General features: G+C 44.5%; 1 protein-coding gene across 5 annotated transcripts in view; it reads left to right on the forward strand.

The window, feature by feature from the left end:
- The window catches only part of Dgkd (diacylglycerol kinase delta), a 93,264-nt gene that overhangs the window by 40,202 nt on the left and 29,471 nt on the right, over positions 1–23,591 (forward strand). For 4 of the 5 annotated variants that reach the window (XM_020178799.2, XM_074072030.1, XM_074072032.1 and 1 more), the window contains 5 exons: positions 20,437–20,541; positions 20,852–20,984; positions 21,788–21,894; positions 22,285–22,410; positions 23,468–23,570. In XM_020178799.2, coding sequence (XP_020034388.2) covers positions 20,437–20,541; positions 20,852–20,984; positions 21,788–21,894; positions 22,285–22,410; positions 23,468–23,570 — 574 coding nt within the window. The remainder of the gene's footprint in view (positions 1–20,436; positions 20,542–20,851; positions 20,985–21,787; positions 21,895–22,284; positions 22,411–23,467; positions 23,571–23,591) is intronic. The other variant, XM_074072031.1, reaches the window with a different exon arrangement.

Consider the following 23,591-nt stretch of genomic DNA (forward strand, 5'->3'; position numbering starts at 1 on the left):
TCTGATTGAGTTTTTTCTAGAGTGCCTGGGAAATTAATAACAGTAGTTGTTCTTTACCGAGTGTTCTTTGGTAAAAGTGTGTTTACCAAAATAGGTAAATAAGCCAAGTCCTTGAGATTTACCTTGAAATTTAGAAAAATGGTGTCATTCTTTAGGAAATTATGTGGAAAAAAAAAAAGCTATGTCCCTGTCCCTAGGATAGCCTGGTATTTCAGAGTATGTACAGTTGTGCAGTCTAGTTGTTTTCTTGGAAATGATTTGTTACCACATTAAGATAATTCCCTGCTCTGTGGTAGGGAGCTTGTGCTATTTATTCTCAGGGTTTCTTCCTCCTCCACAGCTGAGAACCTGGTTTCAGGGAAAACTCAAAGTGATTGCCCTTGTTTAGACAGCAGAGGACAGCAGGAACTCTGGAGGACTTGAGGGTGTCCCTCCCGATAGCCTGTGTAGAAAGTGCCCTGCACAGAGCCGCTCCCAGGGCTGGGCCAGACCCACCTTCATCCCTGCTGGACTTTGTCTTAGAAAAGTTGGCACTGTGTTCTCTGTGGGCCAATTGTTTGCAGACTGCAAAGGTCTGTTGAGGGAGGATCAGGATTATCAGACATTTGGAAGATAGGAGTGGGGGTGGCCCTGTGCCATATCCTTTGATTTCTTCTTCATCAAAAGAAGAGGCACCAAGGGGACACTGACCTTGGAGCCTGGGTGTTGGTATTTGCCCTGCACCCAGTCATAACTGGGAGCCGGACTGCTTTCTCTGGTGTAAAGCAAGGCACGGCACACAGTGGCCAGCAGGCTGCTGCCAGCACTGCTATGTCTGTAAAGCTTGCTTCATGCAGGAAGTGCCCAGTCACACAAGAAAGATTGGGTGTCTGTCGTGCCCAGGGCCTATGTGCTGATTTGCCTGGGCAGTGCCAGTTCACACAAATGGTTGTAGATCCATAGCACTGTTATTTTTAGCTCCTGCTTTGACTTGTACAATGTTTCCTGGCTTGGATGATAAGCTGAATGGTCATGCCAGCCATTCAGAGAAGGGTGCACACTGTTCTTTAATGGATGTTCTGGTGCACTAAAATATGTTTACATTAAAATATTTTCACAGCTTAATTGAGGCATAAAAGTACAATAAGCTGCAGTATTTAAAATGTATAGTTTGATGAGTTTTCACTTACATACACACACACACATGCTCAAACTGTCACCATAGTCAGGATAACAGACATTTCCATAACCCAAAAGTCTCCTTATAATCCTGTTCTCTCTCCACCACTTTCCAAGCAAGCATGGATCTGTTTTCTGTCATTCTAAGTAAGTTTGCTTTTTTTTTTCCTGATGGTACTGGGGTTTGAATTCAGGACTGTGAACTTGAGCTACGCTTCTAGCCCTTTATTTGTTTTTAGGGTCTCGCAGGTATTTTGTGTGTGTGTGTGTGTGTGTGTGTGTGTGTGTGTGTGTGTGTGAGAAAGTGTGGTGCTGGCCTCGGATGGTTATCCTCCTACCTATAGCCTCCTGAGTAGCTAGGCCCATAGGCGCACACCACCATACCTGATTTATTTGTTCATGTGCGGTCTTGCTAACTTTTTGCATGGCTTCAAACCTCGATCCTCCCAATTTTTGCCTCCTAAGTAGCTGGAGTTACAGTTGTGAGCTGCCATGCCTGGCCTGTAAGTTTGCATTTTTGAAGACTACTACACAAATCAAATAATAAATACAGTATGTACTTTTCTTTGCAGGACTGGGGTTTGAACTCAGGGCCTACAGTTTGTGCCACTTCACCAGCCATTTTCTGTGAAGGGCTTTTTCCAAGCTAGGGTCTCGTGAACTATTTACTTGAGCTGGCTTTGAATTGCGATCCTCTTGATCTCTTCCTCCTGAGTAGTTAGGATTATAGGTGTGAGCCATTGGCAACTGACCAGTATTTACTTTTCTGTCTGGCCTTTTTTGGCTCAGCATAATGGTTCTGAAAGTTTTCGTGTTGGGTATATCAATAACGTGTTCCTTTTTATTGCTGAGTAGGAGGCCGTTGTATGGCTATTCTAATTTGTTTATCCTGTTGTTGGGCATTTGGGTAGTTGCCAGTTTTGAGCTATTATAAATAAAGCTGCCTTGAGTATTTGCATACAAGTCTTTGTGTGAACATGCTTTATTTCTCTCTTGGCTAAATACCTAGTACAGAGTTGCTGGGGCATATAGTAGGCACATATTTAACTTTTAAGACACTGCCAAGCTTTTCCAGAGTGATACACCAGTTTGATTCCCTCTGGCCCTGTACACGTTAGAGTTACCCTACATCCTTGTCAACACTTAGTATGGTCAGTCTTGTTACATGCCTTGTTAACTGTGGAGTGCTGCCTCGCTGTGGTTTTAATTTCCATTTCTTTAATGGCTAACAACAGCTTCTCTTCATGTGCTTTGGCCATATTTGAATATCTTCCTTGGTGAAATATATGCTAGAATCATTTGTGGCTGTTTTTTTTTTTTGTGTGTGTGTGGTTGTTTTCTTTATTTCTTCTGGATAAGTCTTTTGTGTGATATCTGTGTTGTAAAGTATTTTCTCCCTTCCCCCCACCCCCAGCCCTGCTTTTTTGGCAGTACTGGTATTGAAAGGTATGTAGTATTTACTGCCATTTTGTTGTTTTTGTGATGTTTGCTTCATTCCTAATGCTCATTTGCTAATCTTTTCATCTGATGGGATTCATTCTTCCTGTATTACCTGGTTGTATTTATTTTCCTCTTTTGTATGTAGGATTCCTATAAGTATATTCTGTAGTGCCGGCTTAGTGGTCACGAATTCCTTTAGTTTTCGTTTATCATGGCAGGTTTTTTTTTCCCCCTACACTTACGAAGGATAAACTTGAAGGATTTCTGGATACATTGACCTAGGTTGACAGTTATTTTCTTTCAATGCTTGGATTATATCATTCCATGCCCTCCAGCATTTAGCATTTCTGTTTCTGCATTTAGAAGTCTGTTATTCTGATGGGTTTGCCTTTGTATGTGACTTGTCACTTCTCTCTTACAGCTTTCACTATTCTTTCTTTAGTGTTTTAACTATACTATGACTAAGGTTGTTTCTTTTCTGATTTTGTCTGTTCAGTGTTCTAAAAGCCTCTTGTAACTAGACAGCCCTCTCTTTCTCCACATTGGGGAAATTTTCTGCTATTTATTGAGTATGTTATCTATGCCTTTAGCTTGTTCATCTTATACTTCTATTCCCATGATTCGTAGGCTTGGTCTTTTGATGGTGTCCCAGAATCTTGTGTATTCCATTTGTATTTTCTTAGATTTTTTTCCCTCTTTGTCTTTGTCTGATTGATCTAATTCCTTTACTTTATCTTTGATCCCTGATACTCTGTTTTCAACTTGTTCCATTCTGTTAATAAGGCTTTCAACTGAGTTTTTATTTGGGGTACTAAACTTTTCATTTCTAGGATTTCAGTTTGATTTTCTTTTCATGATTTCTGCAGCTTTATTGAATTCCGCTTTCATATCTTGCAGTGTCTTCCTTATTTCCTTAAGCTGTTTATTTGAATTCTCTTTGAGTTTTTGCCACTGTTTATTTATATCCTCTTTGAATTCATTCAGGTGCTTATACATGTCCTCTTTGATTTCATTGATCATTCTTATCTTTGTTCTTTTGAGTCCATTGTTTGAAATTTCATCCACTTTCTATTATTCAATCCTTTGTTGTAGTTGCGTTTTGGAGGAGACATGTTGCCTTGTTTTCATATTATTTATATTTCACATTACTTATATTTTATATTACTTACGTTTGTTGGGATTTGTGCATCTGAAGCCAATTCATTGGTTGAAAGTTTTAGTCACCTGAAGTCTTTCAGTCAAAATAGTCTTAAGGTTCAGGCAGGACAGTGTAGTGGCTGGATTGAGGTGATATTTCTCTCTACTGAACTGGGCTTGACTCTTCTTAGTGACATCTTTAAAAGAATAGAAGTCTTTTGGTAAAATTGAATTTGTAACCTTTTTCTTCAGACCCAGGAAATCTTTGTCTATCCCAGTACTGCAAAGACTTTCTTCTAGAAGTTTGTTGCTTTGTATTTTGCAGTTAGGCTATAAATGCTGGCTGTACAACTGTTTTGTTTGTGTGTGTGATAGGAGGCAAGGGCTGGCGCTCACACTTCCCACATGGGGCTTAGCTTTCCCAGCAGCATTTATTGCAGTTGTCGCATTTATTGCAGCATTAATTGCAATCTCCGTGGTCAGAATCCATTGGCCTTACATTTGTTACTCTTCCGCTGTATGTGTACTCTTCCCTAACCTACCATGCATGCTGTTGGTTACTGTAGCTTACAGTTGAAGTCAGTGTTAAAATCCCTCCCTCCCTCCTTCCCTCCCTTGCTCGTCTTGGTTATACCAAGTCCTTTGTATTCTATGAAAAATTTAAAATTAACTTGTTAATTTCTATAAATCAGACCTGTTGATTTTTTTTTGTGTGTGTGTGGTGGTAGTGGGGTTTGAACTCAGGGCCTCAGCAAGCACTGTACTACTTGACCCATATTCCCAGTCCTTTTTGCTTTAGCTTGTCTCTCAGATAGATAAGGCCTTGCCCAGGCCAGCCTCAGACCGAGAGCCTACCTTCACTTCCTGAGTAACTGGGATTACAAGTGTGCGCCACCACTTCTGGCTTGATTTTGAGATGGAGTCTCACTAGCTTTTTGCTTGGGCTGGCCTCAAATCATAACTGTTAACAGTTGTGTGCCACCACACTTGGCTCCCCTGTTGCAACCTTGATTGGGATTGTGTTGAATCTATGGAGCAATTGGGGAAAATGGATCGTCTCCCAGCCCATGAACATGCTATAGCTCTCTACTTAGATCTTCTTTAAGTTGTGCCAGCAGTGTTTCATAGTTTTCATTAAAGACGTTGATGTCTCTATGGTAGACTCATTCCCATGTAGTTTATATTTCCTATCTCTTATTAACTGAATGGAATTTATAGCAGTTTTATTTCTTTTTTGCTAATATGTAAGCATATGTTACATGTAGGCTTTTGTAGTGTCCTTTATTAGCTGAGGATATTCTTTATTGGTTTGTTGAAAAGTCTCATTACGAATGGGTGTTGAATTTTATAGTGCTTTTCTGTATCTGTTGAAGCAGTCAGATTTTCCCCGTTTATTTTATTACAAAGGCAAATTAACTGGGCAAATTTAAATCAGCCTTACAGTGCTATTTGCTGATAATGTTTTATCCTTTTATTTGTTGTTAGATTGGATTCACTATCATTTTGTTAAGAGCTTTTGCATCTGCATCCATGGGAATAGTTTTCTTCCCCCACTCCCTGCTCCTTTCTTCATGTCTCCTTCTCTCTTGCTTTGTCTTCATGTCTTCTTTGTCAGGTTTTTGTCCTTAGGTTCATTGAAAATGAAGGGGAGTGGTTACCACGGTTTTCTGATAAAGTTTGCTTAAGTTTGGTGTTACTGCTTTGAATGTTTGCTAGAATTTACCAGTGAAACTAGGTATGGAGTTTTCTTTTTTGGGAAAGTTTTTGGTAACACCTTTTGATAATGAATTCAGTTTCTTGGGTTAATTGGTTTGTTGTTGCTGTGTTTCTGTCTCTTGGCATCTCTGGGAAGCTCTTCTGTCTCCTCCACTGATATGGGACTTTGTCATAGCTGGGCTATGACAAGGGGAGATTACTCCTGAGTCAGGGCTGCTGCCCTTGGCTCCTGAGTGCTAGGCCCTCCTCCTGTGGCTAGTCACAATTCTGATGATGTGTCTATGGCCCAGGTAGTTAGGCCCTCTGAGTCAGGTCTTGTCCAATGGGGGGATAAAGTATTTTGAACCCTTTTCCTTTTGGTCTTTTAAAATGTTTAATCCTGTAGTTGGAATGACTTCTTTTCACTTTTGTACTATTCTTGACGTACTAGAGGAATAAGGAGGCCATTGCAAGTTTGGTCAGAAGGAAAGAGTAAACCATTTTTATGCATTCAACTAACATGAGGAAGGGGGTGGTTATAGATGTGGGCAGGTGGATCATTCTTTGAGCACATGACCTTGTGCAGATTACTTGCCCACCTGGATACCTTACAGGTGACAGTCCCTGGACTGAGTTAAAAGAGGCCAGGGCAGTTTGGATTGAACATCCTTCTGAGGATACCATGTCTGTTTACTCCACACAGGCTTTTCATGTCTAGAAGGCTCTGTGCCCATGTACCCCTTTGCATCTTTTCTTTTTTTTTGACAGTCCTGGGGCTTGAACTCAGCACCTTACACTTGCTAGACAAGCTGTCTACCACTTGAGCCACACCCCGCCCCGACCTGTTTGTGACTTAAGGTGGGCTAGGTCTTAGTATACCTTCAGCAGTTACAGAGGTTGGGCTTTCTGAGCAGGAACTTAGAGGAAGAGCTGTGCTTCTCTAGGGTCCTGTCTCCTTTCTGGTCCAGAGTCAACGACAGTCTGTGTTAGAATGCCAGGGTCACATGCCAGTACACACAACTTCCCCAGACCACAAGGTTTATCAGGCAGCCACTTAGTCCCTTCAGGAGGAACCTCATGGATCTTGGCCTGTCCTGGACTAACCACATAGCCAGTTGTCTTCTGGCCTCAGCTCTGCCTTACACATGCCATAGCCTTGGCAAGTCATGGGTCTTCTGGGCATTCATTTTTCTCATATGAAATGAGATTGGAACAGATGGGCTTCCAGCGATGGGCATTTGCAGTTATTCTGTAACCTCATCTTTAGACTGGTTCTGAGAGGGCCATGTGTGACTGAGGCTTTGGAGAGGTGTGTCTCAGATGGAAGGTCCTTGCTTTGTTTCTTTAATCCTGTAGCTTGCCTCTTGATGACAGCATTTGAAATCTTCACCTTTTTTTAAGAATGCAGTAGTAATAGTTGAAGACATATTACAGTTGTATGTATAGATTTACCATCCAGTAATGCCAGGGAAAAGTAGATAAATATGTTAGCATGATGACTGTCAGACTTACGGCCAATGTATTACCATCCCCCACCCAGTGCCATGCCTCCCCTTGTAGCCCCACTGTGGGGAATATTGGCTGGAGTTCATTATCACTGAATGTGTATGAGCTTACTGTTCTTTCTGTGTGCCAAGTACATGCCTTTGTGCTGTGCTGTGTTTCTCTAACAAGAAGGACTCTGACCCAGTGGCTAAAAGCTGTGGCCACTCACTTCAGGACATGGCCAGCCGAGGAGGAGCTCCCTGGACTCGGGACCTTTGGCTTCATTTCCCCTCACAGGGTGGCCTGAGTGCTGCCTGGCCCTGCTTGGTGTATTTTGCTCTTTGTGCGTTTTGCCCCTTGTTTCCTTGACTCAGCCACAAATTATCCATCAAGCTTCTTCACCTTTTCAAGGTTTGAAAGTTGTACTAAGTTGTTTAAAATCTAGGATTGCTGTTTGTTTCCTTGGTGCTTGGTTAGGGTTGAGTGAATTCTGAGCATTGGTGCCAGATTCTCTTTCCCTGTGAGATTCTTTACTGTTTCCTTGTACACTTTGCAGAATGTGAGGGTTTTAAGGAACTCAGATGCTGTACTGTAGCAAAAACACCTGTAATGTTTTACTGATGCTAAGTTTCTGTTTTATTATTCTTTAATACAAGTTACATGTTCATTTTAGGTTGCTAAAATAACGCCAACAAAAACTACTCAAAAGTCCTACAACTGAGATTCTAGAAATGAGTGCTATTATGTAGACCTGGGATTCTCAAACATGAATAGGGGTGGGCATGCGGGAGGAGAGATTGACCTGCAGAGGACTTTGGGGGACGACACTGGGCTGTCTCAGCTGGGAAGTAGGGCGCGTGTGCTGGCCTCAGGTGTGATCCAGGATGCTGTTCAGCCCCTCAAATCTTACAGGATTGGGCAGCAGCCTCACAACAAAGAATTATTTGACTTAAAAGATAATGTCAAGACTGAGAAATCTTGATATATTCAAATAGTTTTTAGGGCTTGTCCTATGGCAATCAATCAATATCTATATATTGAGAAAGTATCAGTCATATGTACTAGTTTATGACCTGCTTTTTAAATTCATTACATCATGAACATCTGTCTGTGCCCATCAGTCATCACCCTTTTTGATTGGCAGTATGCTGTTTCATCAAGTGAACATGTCATACCTTCCCTGGTTTTGGACAGTTAGGTTATTCCTCGTGACTCCCTGTTAGAAGCTTGTTTGTGTTTTTTCTTCTGCATGCTGGTTTACTATTACCAGCCCCCTCTTGGGGATACCTCTGGGACACCACCTCTGAATCAGACTGCCTCCCTCCCACCCACTTGGCGACTCAACTCTACAGGTCTCCCACGTTGGAACACATTTCAGAGCTTAATGAATCAGACTCAAAATACGGAATTGATAAGTAACACCAGTATGTTTGTCCTTCATTTCTAGGTAGAACTTCATTTGTTTGCTTTATTTTACTTTTTGTTCCTTTAAAAAGAGTCTTTTGGATAGATTACATATGACCTACCTTCTCTTAGGGGTGTCATAATGCCATCCCTGGGCTTCCTGAGCTTCTGGGGAAGTGGAAGGATCAGGTACAGAGTGCCTTGTGTTGGCTGTGCTGTGGGTGGCACCTGCCAGCTGTGATGGGGCTTCTCCTTGTCCCCAGGCTGCCCTGAGACTGAAGGAAGCATATGGTAGCTGTGGTATCTGGGTTCCCTTTTGTGGCCATGGACAGGGCAGCAGCAGAGCTGTGGAACTGCGTGGAAGCCTTGAGGCCTGGATTTGCCTTGGGTCTCTTTCCACTGAGTCACCTGCAGGAGCTTGGTTCATGGTATCTGTTTCCATGTTTTGGATGCTCTGTGAGGAAGTCCACTGTCTATGCACATCCCAGCTGTTAGTAGCAGTCTGTCTCAGGGAAAAGTATATGGGGGACTCAGGGGCTAGAGTCACATAAGAACAGCAGGATGTGAGTAACAGGAAGTGACAGAAGTCACCGAGGGCGCCAAACCTTTTTCAGCCACCTTCCTGAGCCAGGAGCTATATTTAGCAGAACACTTCCCAGCTCTGTCCTGTCCAGACACTGCCCTCTGCCTCTCCATAGTCAGTGGCTGGATTACACGGTGCTGACATGTTACCCTGAATCTTTGGTCTACCTAGGTGACCCACAGGTTGCTGTCTACTGATGTAAAAACTTTTTCTGTTTTTGCTGGGTCTCTTCAGTTCTCATACACTTGGAACAGCTGGAATAGGAGAACAGCAGGTCAGAGCTGTAGAACGTGGGAGGTGTTAGGGTCAGGAGTTAAAAGGTAAGGTTCTGAAGTGAATTATGTGGCTGCTTCTTGACTTGTGTTTCTTAAAAGAGCAAGGTTGGGGTTTTTACAGTATTGGCTTGGTAGTATGACTTCACCTATACATGTGAAAATGTTCTCGGGTCCTCACCTAGCTAGCCAGAACCCTGCAGGTGGGTCAAACTTTTCTGGTGGATTCCTCGAGTCTGAGCTTTGTCACAGGAGAGGGGATCCCCAGAGCCTCAAAGCAGGCACTGCAGAGTCTGGCCATTGCCTGTCCTTCCTCTAGATCTAGGTGGCTTTTCACTCATGGTGTCTGTCCATGCCCTCAGCCCACACAAGGGTGTGTCCTTGCAGAGATACTCAGAGAGCACGTTTCTAGGGTGTGATGTTAGTCTGCAGTGGTGGCCATCCCTGTGATTCACGGACTGGATGTGTGGGAGAAGGCTTTTTTTTGGTCTCCTTCAAAACTGGCTCTTTCCCCCTTCCCTCCCTAAAGCATCAACCATTGTTCTGTGGGCTCAGCCACTACTTTGGGTACATCAGAATAGTTGTCTATTGTGAAATGTATGGCCTCAGGAGACCCCTTCCCATTTTATCCACCAAATCCATTCACTGGCATAGTTGCAGGCTGACCTTTTATCTTCTGTGTTTCTGAGCTATAAATACAAGGCATGGTTATTTTGTGCCTCTTTTTTGGGTGTTTTAGCTTGTATTTGTGCTGAGGTACATAAGACACTCAGAAGTGAACCGATGAATACATGCTTTCCAGCCTGAGAAATACACATTGTTGAAGCCCTTGGCATACACTTTCCCATCCCAGTGCCCTCCTGCCTGCTCTTCCTGTGCCACATTGGGCCAAATGTGGTGTTTATCATTTGTTTGCATATTGTCACATACTCTCTACACAAATATAAAGGTATCTGTAATAGTAGTATTGTTTAACTAGTTTTAAAATTTTGCATGAATTGGTGTCATACTGGATGTGTCTAGTAGCCTTGTGTTTCTGAGATTGAATGCTTCCATCTTTGGTTAAATGGGTCAGGGTTATTGACTGCTTCCTAATTCCTGGAGATAAATGGAGTATCTGGAAGTGGGGTTGAAAGCCTCAAAGTTGTTTGTAAGTGTAGCCTGAGGTGAGGACCACAAAGCTGGTTTTCCTGGCTTACATATGCTCCAGGACATAAGATGTTCCACTGACCTCCCAGGTTTCCCTAGATTTTAGCACTAAACAATGCTACTGGGAGCAAGGCTTCCTGGGTGTACATGCAGGAGTCTCTAGCATGTATTTCTGGAGATAGAATTGCTGGCGTTTGCATCTTCAGCTTGACCAGACATTGTCAAATAGCTCTACACAACTAGGAACACTCATGTGTTGCTTGCTATGGGGCACATTCTGAGAAGTGCATTGTTAGCTTGTTTTGTGTGTGAATGTCATGGAGTGCCTAGATGGTATGCCTGCTGTGAGGTATAGCCTATTGCTCTTGGGCTGCAGAACTCTTGAGGATCTTGCCTGAATGTTGTAGGCAGCTGTAACACATTGGTTAGTGTTTGTGTTTCTAAACAGAAAATGTACAGTAAAAAATACTAAGTAATGGGAGTTTTTCAGCTCTTTTAAAACCTTACGAGACCACCACTGTATATGCGGTAGTTGTGGAAATGTTATGTGGTACATGGCTGGTTTTCTGTTTTTTTGAGACAGGGTCTTACTATGCAGCCCAAGCTACTTTGAACTCTCAATCCTCCTGCCTCAGCCTCTCAAGTGCTGGGATTACAAGCTTGCACTACCATGCCTGGCTCAAGGCTGTGTTTTTAAACTACCTCCAATAGTGGTAAGATGTGTAATTTCACTTCTCTAGTGTTTTACAATATTACTTTAATATATCAAACTGATGGCAAGATGAAGACCTCATGGATGAGGTAACACAGTGGACTTGGCCAAGACGTTAATAGGCACCTTGATTTCAGCATGTCCAAAATGGAACTACCGACCCTTACTGTATATCTGCAAGCCTGCTTTGCCCATGGTGCCCTGGCTCAGCATAGCAGCTGCCCCTCAGCTGCTGTCTGAGAGGTCCTGTAGACTCTGCTCTGTCTCACACTGCATCCTTGCTGTTGGCAGCCCTTGTGGCCCTCAACACATCAGAGTCCAGCCCAGCCCTCTCCTCACCTGTACCTGGCAGTGGAAGGTGGAGTTGCCTCTCAAAAGGCTTCGTGACTTCTGGTGTGCTCCTACTGTCAGTTTTTAGTAAAGCAACAAGAATGGTACTTTTTAGATCTGAGTTAGATGTCCAGCTTCTGTGTAAATGGCTGGTGCTCCCCACTTTATGTTCAGTTCTTACAGAGCCTGTGTGGCCCTCTGTAGTTCTAGCCTCCTGTCTGTCTCACTGGGTCCTGCCATCAACCTCACAGCTTTGCTACAGTCACCTGGTCAGCAGCCTTGCTAGAGTCACCTGAACACCAATTTCCATCCCTGCCCCCCTTGCTTTTCTGGTCTCCTTTTCCCATATACTGCCACCCTCCATTATGTAAAATTCACTTTTTATTATTTGTTTACTGCCTCATTTGAATGTAATCTCAATGGGAGCAGGGATCTTAACTTACTGGTTCATACAGAATACTACTTGAATTTATTCCTGAGAGAGACAGGAAGAATTTGGAGCCCAAAGATAAGGGATAAGTATGGGAAAGAGGTAAAATTGAGGAGGGACTTCTGATTCAGGATGTTGGGTGGTTGGTGGCAGAGTCACTGGCCTCTGGGGACAGTTGGTTGCAGGAGGACCTGGAGGTTCCCTGGGTGTATGAGTGGGACCCTGAGGGGTTTGGTCATGGGGTCTATGGGTCTGGGTCTGGGTCTGGGTCTGGGTAGCACCTTCTCTCAGAGGTCCTGTCCTGTCACTGTCTCAGCTTGTTCCCAGCACCCTGGCACTGGAGCAGGTGGGTGTTGGGCCACCCATTCCACCCTGGGAAGTCATCAGAGTGTGACCTCCCATTCATGGCCGACCCTCCAAGTTACACAGCTCCACTGCTTCCCAGTCCTTCTTTAGAACAAGCCTGCCTTTCCCTGTGCTTTGCTGGTGCAGAGTCCCCAGGCCACGTGTCACAACTCAACAGCAGAATAAGTGTCTGAGTCCGAGGGCGCGGTTTGTGGCCTTTGGCTGTGCCCTGATTCAGTTGCTTACTGCTGAGCACTGGGTATGCCCAGCCCTGGTGCAGAGAGCACTGGGTCTACCTTTCCTTGAATTTGTGTGCCGAAGGCAAGTCTACAGACTGTTACCTTGATAGGAAGGGAGTCTTCTGTGTTGACACTACCCACAAATACAGGAAGGACCATAGCAAGATACCGTTTCACTTTTAATTCACGCTGAGAGACCCCACAGGTCCTGTTCCTTAAGAAACAGCTGCTCCTGAGTGTTCCCAGTTGATAGTGGCTACTTACTTTTACTTAGTCTTTTTATTTTACTCTCCTTTGTGGCCTTCATCAGTTTTCCCCAGTTATTAGGTGCTGTACAACCATAGTACAGTATTATGCCAGGACGCTGACATTGTAACCATCCATACGCAGAGCACTGCTGTTTCCACTGGGTTCCTGTCTGCTGCATAACCCCTGCAGCCAGAATTCTGTTTGCCATGTGTACAAAATCGTCACTTCAAGAATGTCTGTTTATGTATGCATGTATACATTTGTGTGTTTATGTATTCATTTATTTGTTTGTTTGGTGTTACTGGGGTTTAAGCTCAGGACTTGACACTTGTTGGGTAGGCACTTTACTGAGCCGTGCCTCCAGCCCTCTTCACTTTGGTCGTTTGGAGATAGGGTCTTGCTTTTTGCCTGGACACACGCCTCCTTTTTACCATCCTGCGGTGGCTGAGATGACAGGCATGCGCTGCCACATCCAGATTTTTTTGTTGAGATAGGGTCGAGGCCTGGGCTGGTCTCGAACCACAGTCCTCTTGATCTCAGCCTCCCAAGTATCTGGGATTATAGGCATGAGTCACTAGTGCCTGGCTTCAAGAATGTTACTTAAGTGGAATCATACAACATGTAACCTTTGGGATCAGTCTTTTCTGCCCAGCAGAATTCCCTAGAGGTTAAGCCAGGTGGTGGTGTGCACTAGTAGTAGTTTCTTTATTTGTGAGTAGTATTCTATGGTAGGGGAGAGCACCTGAGTTGCTCTCAGTTTTTGGTGATTATGAATAAGTCTGCTGTAACAGTGTAAGTTGGTGTTTGTTTGAACATAACTCTTCGTTCTTCTGGAGTAGAAGCTGAGGAGTGATTGCTGGATTGTATGGTAGTTGCCTGTTTGTTTTTTTAAAGAAATTTTCATCTGTTCTGTAGAGTGATGGTACTATTTAACATCCCAACCAACAACATGGCCCAGTTTTTCTACATGGCCTGCATTTGGTGGGGTGCTGTTTTTTGTTTCAGTTAGTGTTACAGGTGAGGTGTGCCCTAACATCATGACTTTTATGCGTGTTTTTTGTAATGGCCACTGATGTTAAGTATCTTCCCATGTGCTGATTTTCCACCAGTACCCCTTCTGACGTGGGGCTTCCTCCCACCACACACCCAAGGTGTTTGTGGTTACCAGCTTTTTCAGCTCTAAGCCTAGGGAATACAATGCACAAAGAAAACGCTCACTACTCACAAAGAGAGAGCTCACTACTCTCTTCCTGTGGGCCTGAGACCCCATCATCCTGTACTGATGCCTTTCACTGTATGCTATGCATGTCTCCTACCGTCCAGGGTTTTTAGTTGTCATTGTTAGAAGAGCAGGGAAAAGTACATTCGTGCCATCTGATTTGGGATCTGTGAAATCTGAAGTCTGGCTCTGCATGTAGACCCAATGCCCCGCCCTGCCATTCTGTGCCTTGCTCAGCATGGCCTTTGGACATCCCAGGTGCAGGGCCTCACAGTATTGCTGTGAGGCTGTTTCATTTGGCTTGTGGTTCCAGCATGGCACAGTGGGCAGGATCTCGGTCTTTTTGTCATTTAGTCTCTTTGGAGATGGGATGCGTGTCTGAATCCATGGATACAAGTGTTATAGGTGGGTGGTCCAGCCTGATGGTGGCTTGTGAGCTCTGCATCTGCCATTGCTCTCCAGATCTTACTTCTCCACCTTCTGTTTTGAACCCTTGGGAGCCATGGTCAGAGTGGGAGGGGCAGTCCGTCCAATGACATAATGATGTGTCCATACCTTGCTGACCTTCAAGCTAGTTGCCAGCCGGAAGGGAAGCAAGATGTGCCCACTCCAGCTGTTCTGATGAACCCAGGAAAGCTCCAGGTGAGCGCCAACTTGCTCCTTGCCCACTGCCTAATACTTTGGTATTGTGTACTTTGTAGTCTCCCCTTCTGTCCAGACATGAGGCAGCTGTGGGTGGGAGTCTAGTCTGGATCTGGTAGGAGTCTAGCCTGGAGCCGGCCTGCCAGGTACCCTGCCTCTCTGCTTTGTTTGATGTGGGACTTTGAGCAGCCCTGGCTGGCTGTGTTCAGTTTCCTTTTCATAGAGCTACTTCATTAGGCGTGAAGAAGTTTCCTTGGGCAGTAAGTAAGATACCTTGCAGATCATGGGGTGTCTCAAGTGCCCATCTGTGACAGCCACTGCCATCCCTGTTCTGTCAGCTAGAGCCTGCATGTCTTTAACTAGTCTCTCTTTCCATCATGATTTCTCAAAGATTGCTGCCTGTGACCAGGTCTTCCCAGGACTGCACGCATTCCGTCTTGAACTCATATGGAGTAGCTGGGTATTTCTTTGCTTTCGGAAGATCTTGCACTTAATGAGAGGATGAAAGCAAAAGTTATTTAATCAAAAAGAACTTTTAAAGCTCCCTTTGTGGCCTTAGCACATATTATAAATTTAAGACTTATTTTTTTAGTAGCTGTCTTTTTGGTAGGTAATGCATGCACTGAGACACAAAAATTATACGAAAAAGGTATAACGTAGTTCCCAGTCATTCAGTGGTTCCCTCCACTCAGGAGGGTGACTAATACTACTTTTCCTCTACACCCACACAGTTCCTGTTTTGCTTTTATAACTTAACAATATGTCTTAGGGGTTGTGCCACACAGGCACATAAAGAGTAGTTTGCCTTTTTTCAGTGGCAGTGTGGCACTCCGCTGTGGAACTGTGTCATAATTCCTGCAGCCAGCCTCCTGCCAGCTTTGTGTCAGTGAGTACATGAGCAGTGTCCGATCTTCCATCTCTGTAGTGAGTGCCGCTCTGAATGACGTTGTGTGGAGAGTATGCTATTTCTCATGCAGGTAAAGGCTAGGATAAATTGATAGAAACACTATTGCTAAGACAAAGATGTTTGTTTATTTATTTATTGAGACAGGGTTCCATTATTTGCAATCCACCTCCTCAGCCTCTCGAGTACAGGCATTATAGGTGTATGCCACCATGCCCAGCTTCAAAGATGTATATTTTAAAGCTTGATGGATTTTACCATATGGTCTCCAAAAAGGTTGTATCAATTTATACTTTAGTGTATAAGGATCAGTAGATCTTCATGTCAAACTTATGATCTCTAGGAATCTGGTAGATTAAAAAAAATGGCATCTGTAATTTTAATTTGCATTTATCTTAGAGTAGTACAGAGCATTTGTCATATGGCTAGGATCCATTTCTAATCCTCTGTTAACGTAGCTCCAGCCTTTCATACTCATGTCTGGATCTCTGTCGTCTTCTCCTGTTACTTCTTCTGCATGTAGATTTATTTTTTGGCTTTTTTTTTTTTGGAGGCAGGTGTCACTATATAGCCCAGGCTGGCCTTGAACTCACTCTGTAGCTCAGGCTGGCATTGAACTCATCATCCTCTTACCTCAGCCTCCCAAGTGCTTGGGATTGTAGGTGTACACCTCCATGCCTGGCTTATATGGAGTTTTTACAATTAGCATATATTAATTGTACACAGGGCCTTTATTGTGATGTTTCCATCTATGTGTGCAATGTTTTGGATCATATTTACTCCCTCTATTAGTGTTTACATGTCATTTTCTTTCTTTATTGTGGTGCTGGGGTTTGAACTCAGGGCCTATACCTTGAGCCATTCCACCAGCCCTTTTTGTGTTGGGTTTTTTGTCCCAGGCTGGCTTCTAACTGCGATCTTCCTGATCTCTGTCTCCTTATTTAGGATTACAGGCTCTTTATATGTCCTTTTCTAACCAGATTTTTATCAGAGGCTGGTCAGCTATGCTCATTTTTCTTTAGAGTTTACCTGGTTGGTTTTATGTTTTTGACCATCCCATGTTCTGTATCCTTTTTACTGAAACTTAGCATGAGTATGGAGAAAGTGCCCTTCTTACAAGTGTGCGGCTTGATGAAAGACCCTGGGCGCCCCTTCCCCAAGACCAACTGCTAGAAGCAGCTAACATTTGACACTGGGTTAATTTTGCCTGTCTTTAAAACTTCATATGATAGATAAAGAAATTGCACAGTGTGCACTTTTTGGTGCCTGGCTTCTTTCAGTATTGTAGGATCTGCCACACTATTGCCTATAGCAGCAGGGCTCATGCTTATTGCTCCAAATCCTTTGAATCAACAAGCACAGACTGTTTCTTCTGCCCGTGCTTGGTATTTGGGTTGTGTCTGGGTGGGCCTGTGGAGAGTAGTGGTGTAGCAAACATCCTTGCGTGTCTTGGTGACACACATGCCTGTGTTCCTGTTGGGGGCGTGGGTGAAGTTGCTGAGTCATGGGATACATACAAGCTCAGCTGTTTTCCAGGGCAATGGCACCAAGTTGCCTCCACACACTGGATGCTGTCACTTCAGTTCAGCCCCTAGGAGAAGGCGCATCACATGGGGCTGTAGTTTCTACTGCTCTGGTGACGTGCAGCTGGGCACCTGGTCACGCACGCGTTCTACCTGCCATTTATGAAGTAACCGTTGGAGTCTTTGCCCACTTTTCTTTCAGCTGGCTTCCTTTTTTCTTATTGATTTTTAAAGTTCTCTTACTCTCAAGAGAACTTCCTGCTCACGCAGTCCCAAATCATGGGGTTCTTCAGAAACTTCTCAGAGTCAGTCTCTGGAAGAGAACACCCTCATCCCCACCAGGTGTCATTGAGGCTGGTATGAGGGGAACAATGGAAAGGAAAAGGCAGGGTTCCTGCCTGAAAAACGCCTGGTCATTTGTACAGTACCTGCTGGCTGACTGTGGGGGCTGTGAAGGGTGTATAAGAAGTAGCCGGGAGGGGTACTCCAGGGAGATGGAGACTCAGGGCAGGGCCAGGTGTGGTGCATGGGAGCATGAAAAGTCATGAGTGTATATGAGGGTCTGGGCAGCATGGAACCAGGACTGTCTGTGGTCAACTCAAACATACCAGTTCCCTAAGGTAGGAGGACTGATTGGAGAGAAGTAGGAGCCTGATCTGGCAGGACTCTTCAGTGACGATTTTCATGATTTGGTTGGATGAATTGCTGGTATTAGAGCCATCTCAAGGAAGACATGGGGCAGTGTCTCTTGGTTATATTACATGGATAGTACTGAGGATGGAGGACTTACTTTGAGCCCAGGTAGTGCTGACCGTGACCCCGTGGGAGGGTGTGTGCAATGTTGCTGTTGTAATCTTTGTGAAGTCTCACTGCCCCTGCAGCCTATGATGAACTGGTCAGCAGCCCCAGTTTTCAGATGGGGAAATGGAGGCACAGGACAGAGAAACACCTACAGCTAGTGAGGGCTTCAAACCCAGGGGTCTCAAACAGAATGTTAGTCCTGTTAGATCCCACCCCTGCTGGGGTCTTGACCACCCCGTTTTTCCTTCAGAAGAGAACCAGACCGCCCACATTCAGCCAGTCAGGGGCCAGGTGGGATTTAGATCTGCGTCTGACTCAGGCTTCTTCACTACAGATAAGGCACAAGTTTAAGGAAAAAAAAAAGTCCCAGGCTGGAGGTGTGGCTCAAGAGGTAGGCTGCCTGCCTAGCAGACAAGAAGCCTTGAGTTCAAACCCCAGTACCGCACTCCCAACCTCCCCTCCCAATAAAAATGTAATTGCTTTCCTCCGTAAGAATCCTCTAGCACTAGAATCCCTCAGTTACACAGTGTTGAGTAGATGTTCTTTGTTTTACTGCATTTATTTTGCTGGTAAAAATGTTCAAATATTATAGTTGCTCCAGAGTGAATCATTAAGGAGGTATTGGCTCAGGCAGTACCTGGCTCTGGCCCTTGGGTCTCAGCTCCCTGTAGTCTTCCCTGACCATGCTTGATGCACCACTAGCCCTACCTCTGTGTCCTACTGTGCTGTCCTCATGGCCTGGTTGGTGTCTGACGTGATTGTCTTCTCTATCTGTCTCCCCAGTGTGAATTCCATCTGGGTGGAAACCTTGCCCGTCCAGTTCCTTGAACCCCAGGTTTAGAATAGACACTCAGGAAGAGCTTGCAGAGCCCATGGGGGTGGTGGTGGGATGGAGGGCCCCATGTTGTTCACCGCACTCCTCTCTTCAGCCTCAGGAAGGCAGCATTCCTTAGCCTGGGTACTCTGTTTTGCTTCTGCACACTCCTGGCTCTTCCTGCTGTGCCCCCAGGATTCCTTTTTCCAGAACCCTGAGTTATGTGAGAGTGAACAAGGCTTTCATTGGAGACTCAGTTCAGTTCATCTGCCTCTGTGATGAAGCGTCATCACTGGAGAGGGAATCAGCTGTAAAGCACTGCTTTCATGTTTCTGAGCCTAAAACATGATCGGGTATTCCTAAGTTGGATCTTCTTAATGTAAGTTAAGCTGTAAGATGGGCAGAAATCCAAAAGGTAAATAACATTTTATCATAATTTTACAAAAAAATTGTTGGGAATATAAAATGGTACAACTCCTGTGGAGGAGACTTTGGCAACAGCTAGCAAAATTGCATATGCATTTACTCTTTGTCAGGGCAGTCCCACTTCCAGGAATTTGTATCAAATATATACTGTAAAACTAGGAAAAGATCCATTCACTGTGGTACTATATGATTTACCAAAGGACTTTAAACAATGGAAAATTCTCACTGGTAACTAGAGCACTGGTTAAACAGCAGTTGGTTCTTCTATATAGTGGTGTGCTGTGCTGCTGTCGGAAAGAGTAAGGAGATGCAGGGTGCAGGTATGGAGCAATAGCCAGGACGTATAGTCAAAGCAAGGTGGGAAGAAGTTTCTATGACATGCTACCTTTTGAAAAGAGAGAGTAACTGTATATATGTATTTGCATATAGCCTAAAAATGGAGGAGTAAGCCATACATTCTTTTCAAGCTACCTATCTCCTCTTCAAGCTAGAAGAGGAGAGAGAAAAGCCAGGCTTATTACCAGATTTGTTTTATAGATATGACTTTGGAACCATTTAGAAATTTTATATAATTAAGAAACAAAATTCAATAGATGCTTATGACCTTTGAAAAGTTCGATAAACTTTATCAAATTTTTCTCTAAAAAAGTTTGTACCCTATTTACTTTTCTAGGAATACTTGAAAACTCATTTGTCCCATACCTTTGCCAACTCTGGACCAATTTGATAGGCAAGAGTAGATTGCTGTTTTCATTCTGAATGATGCAAGTGATTAAGCAGCTTTGTACAAAATTCACTTGTGAGCCATTTTGTATTTCCATTGTGAAATTCAGTTGCATAGCCTTTTTTATACCAGAAAGGTTTTTTTTTTGTATTGACTTATAAAGATCCTCTGTGTTGTAAATATCACTTTCAATTTGTTGATTGTTACCAAGTTTATGACATAATTTCTGGTATGTTGTTCAGACCTTTGCGTAGTAACTGGTTGTTATTCTGTTGTCATACATGTGATACATACTCGTATTGTCTAGAATAACTAGACCAGACTTCCCTCCATCATCCAAGGGCTAGGCATCAGTTCGTGGGTTCTCTGGAGCATTGCATCTGCTTCCCTGTGTTTGCTTCTCATTTATTTATTTTAAAAAGTTTCCTCGGAGTTCTTACTTATGTCTAAGCAGTAAGTAGTTATAAACGCCCACTTAGGTTGATTGCTGATGAATATAGACAAATTTGATTAGCTCTTTGGTTTGGGATTGTTCTTGATGTATAGTAACCCTTGATAGCCACTTTTATGTTCTGTTCAGTATTAATGCCTGAACAACAGCAACAACAAACATATATATATATATGGATGACTGCACACACACACACACACACTTTTTTTCTTTTTTTTTTTTTTTACAGATATGTTTTAGACTGTTTCTGTAGCAGTCAGTCTTGCCCTTGCTCATGGGTACATTGAACATGTTCTTCCTCCAGGTCATCACTCCATGTAGGAAGCTCATCTTGTGTGCTGATAACAGAAAAGAAATGGAAGACTGGATTGCAGCACTCAAGACCGTCCAGAACAGGGAGCATTTTGAGGTTAAAAGAGAAAAACATCCTTCTGTGCTACATGTGCCTGTTTTTGGTGCCTGTTGTGGCCTCTTTTGCCCTCGCCCCAACATCCTGCCATCTGAGTGTCTCTCACGCATGGACCAGCAGTTCTGGAACACACACTCACAACATGTGCTTTGTAAAATTAAGGCCTATTGCTCATGCTTTTGGCAGATCCTGTCCGTCACAGACTTCCCTCCTCCTGTCTTGCATTACAGCATGTAATTCTGTTCAGGTTGCTGCAGTTAGAAGTTCACAGGGCCAGTTTATCTTTGCCATCTTTATTTTGTTCTTCCAGCCTACCCAGTACAGCATGGACCATTTCTCAGGGATGCACAACTGGTACGCCTGTTCCCATGCAAGGCCAACTTACTGCAACGTGTGTCGTGAGGCTCTGTCTGGGGTCACGTCCCACGGGCTGTCCTGTGAAGGTATGAAAACTGCATTTGTTACTCTGCTGAGAAAGGTAGCTTGAGGTTTTCCTGGATAAAAGCCCTGGAAATACAGACACCGTCACTATAAGTAAGTCATTGCCACCTTTGTAATCAGTCACTGGTAATGATTTTCACTATAATTCCTGTTGATTTTACCTACAGAGAAGTGTTTGATAAGTCAGTTGTTGGAGTGCTCTGAACAGAGTGAAAGGAGGGAAGTGGTAATAAAGGGAAACAAGGTCAAGGCTGCAAGCACAGAGTGTGCCTGCACTTTGTGTGGGTCAGGTTCCATAGACGGGGATGAAAAATGTGTCACAGAGAGCAAGGTTGGGGCTGAGGATGTGCAGGGTGCCTAGGTTGGCAGCTAAGCCATATGGCTCATGGCCAGGTGCTTCCTGCTGCTTATTTTATATAACTTGCCTGTGTGACTGTAGTTTTACATTAAAAAAAATTTTTTTTCTTGAAAAAAAATCCAAAAGAAGAGTATTTGGTTACACATGGAAGTTAAGTGGGCTTCAGATTTCAATGACCACAGTGTCGTCTGTCGCTGCTTGCCTTTGTGCCGAGCTGAGTAGTTATGACTGTGGTGTTCATGGCCTGTGAACCTCAGTTGCTCACTCCTGATTCTCTCTATCTCTGCCCATGCTCCACTGTCATAGACTTGTGATGTTGTGGTGGGGCCCTGACCACTTGGGAGAGCTCCTTGTTCCTTCCCCAGTTTTCCTAAGCAGATGTCTGCCCCATATAGGAGGCACCTGTCATGGATGTAGCTTGTAGGTTTATGTGTTCTTCTCTCGCAGTGTGCAAATTTAAGGCCCATAAACGGTGTGCTGTGCGTGCAACCAATAACTGCAAGTGGACCACGCTGGCCTCAATCGGGAAGGACATCATCGAGGATGAGGATGGGGTATGCCTGCAGGGATTGTACCTATGGGGTCAACCTGCACAATTTCCCCCTTGCACCATGCCCTCATCCTGTGTCCTCACCCCCCATACATATTTTTTGAGAGGGTCACACTGGGGTCAGTGTCCCAGCCAACAGTTTGTAGGTGACTGTGCCTCCCAGCTCTGTCCTGATGCCTGGGAGTCCAGTTTTACCCTGGCCAAGTAGGTGCTGTGGTATGGATGGCACCTGGTAGGTCCTGTTCTATCCCCGCCCCACAATGGCCATCAGGGAAAGGCTTGTGTAAAGGATGTCTTGGCTGAGCTTACAAAGAGCACTTTTGTCCCAGGCCTCCCAGATTGCTTAGGGCTGGAGTTCTGGGATGTCCCTAACATGTCCCTGCTTGGTCTGCAGATCGCTATGCCCCACCAGTGGCTAGAGGGAAACCTTCCCGTGAGTGCCAAGTGCACAGTATGCGACAAGACCTGTGGCAGTGTGCTACGTCTGCAGGACTGGCGCTGCCTGTGGTGCAAGGCCATGGTGAGTCAGTCTAGCATGGCCTCCCAGCCGCCCTGTCCACGAGTGTTTGGAGTTGTACTGGGGCCTGGGGCTCTGTCCTTCCCTCTGACAAATCCTTGTTGCTCACCTCAGTGTCTTCCCCCAGCTCTGAGAGCCTTTGGTTTTGGACTGTCCAGTGACTTGAGTTTCTCATTGTGTTTGGTTATTCTCATTCTTTTTTTATTATTTGTTTTTTATACTAGGGGTGCATTGTGATATTTATAAAAGTTCTTATAATATATCATAGTTGAATTTACCCCCTCCATCATTCTCCTTTATTCCCCACCCCCATTCCTGGAGTAGTTTTAGTAGGTCTCATTTTTCTGTTTTCATATACGAATACATAATATTTCCACTATGTTCATTGGTACCAACCCCCAGACAGGGTGATCATTCTCATTCTTGACTATTTTTTTTTGTGTGTGTTGCTTTCCTTTGACTTTTATACTGCCTTTTAAGTACAAAACATCTACCTGCCTTACAGGGAACCTCAGCTAGGTAATAAAGGGATTGTTCAGGACAGGTTCTCTGACCTTTTCTGCAGTGTGAGAGTAGGAACACTGTCAGGGGTCTTCTGAGAGGGGTTTGCTCTGGAGCAACAGTTTCAGTGCTCACCTTGCACGTTGGGTCCTGAGTATGGTCATTGCCTTGTGGAGTGAGATGCCTTTCCAAGGAGAGGTGAGGGAGTGCTCATTGCCAGGTCTGCTGCTAGGTAGCTGTGATTCCTGTAACTACCTTGTTGGAGCACCTGACTGGCCAGGAGGAGGCCCCAGGCACTGGTCTACACATGAAGGTGCGTGGCCCAGGAGCCCTAAATCTGGCTCTGAAAGTTAAAGATGGCTGTGTTGGAGGGGCCCTTTGCTGGGTCTGGGCTCCATGACTGGCTCTTGTTGCATGTTTAGGTGCAAGGTGAGGACATGGGGTGCCTCCCTGACAGAACCCCTCCCTCCTGTGGCCATTTAACTAGCTCAGGACCAGGGAGCTTTCTGGTGTGTGTGAGGAGGTGGTGGCCCCCATGACACATGGATTCTTGTTTCAGGTTCACACGGCGTGTAAAGAGTCCTTGTTGACCAAGTGCCCACTTGGCCTGTGCAAGGTGTCAGTCATCCCTCCTACAGCACTCAACAGCATCGACTCAGATGGTGGGTGTCCCCAATCACTGT

This window comes from Castor canadensis, chromosome 4 (assembly GCF_047511655.1).
Source record: "Castor canadensis chromosome 4, mCasCan1.hap1v2, whole genome shotgun sequence".
Taxonomy (NCBI): Eukaryota; Metazoa; Chordata; class Mammalia; order Rodentia; family Castoridae; genus Castor; species Castor canadensis.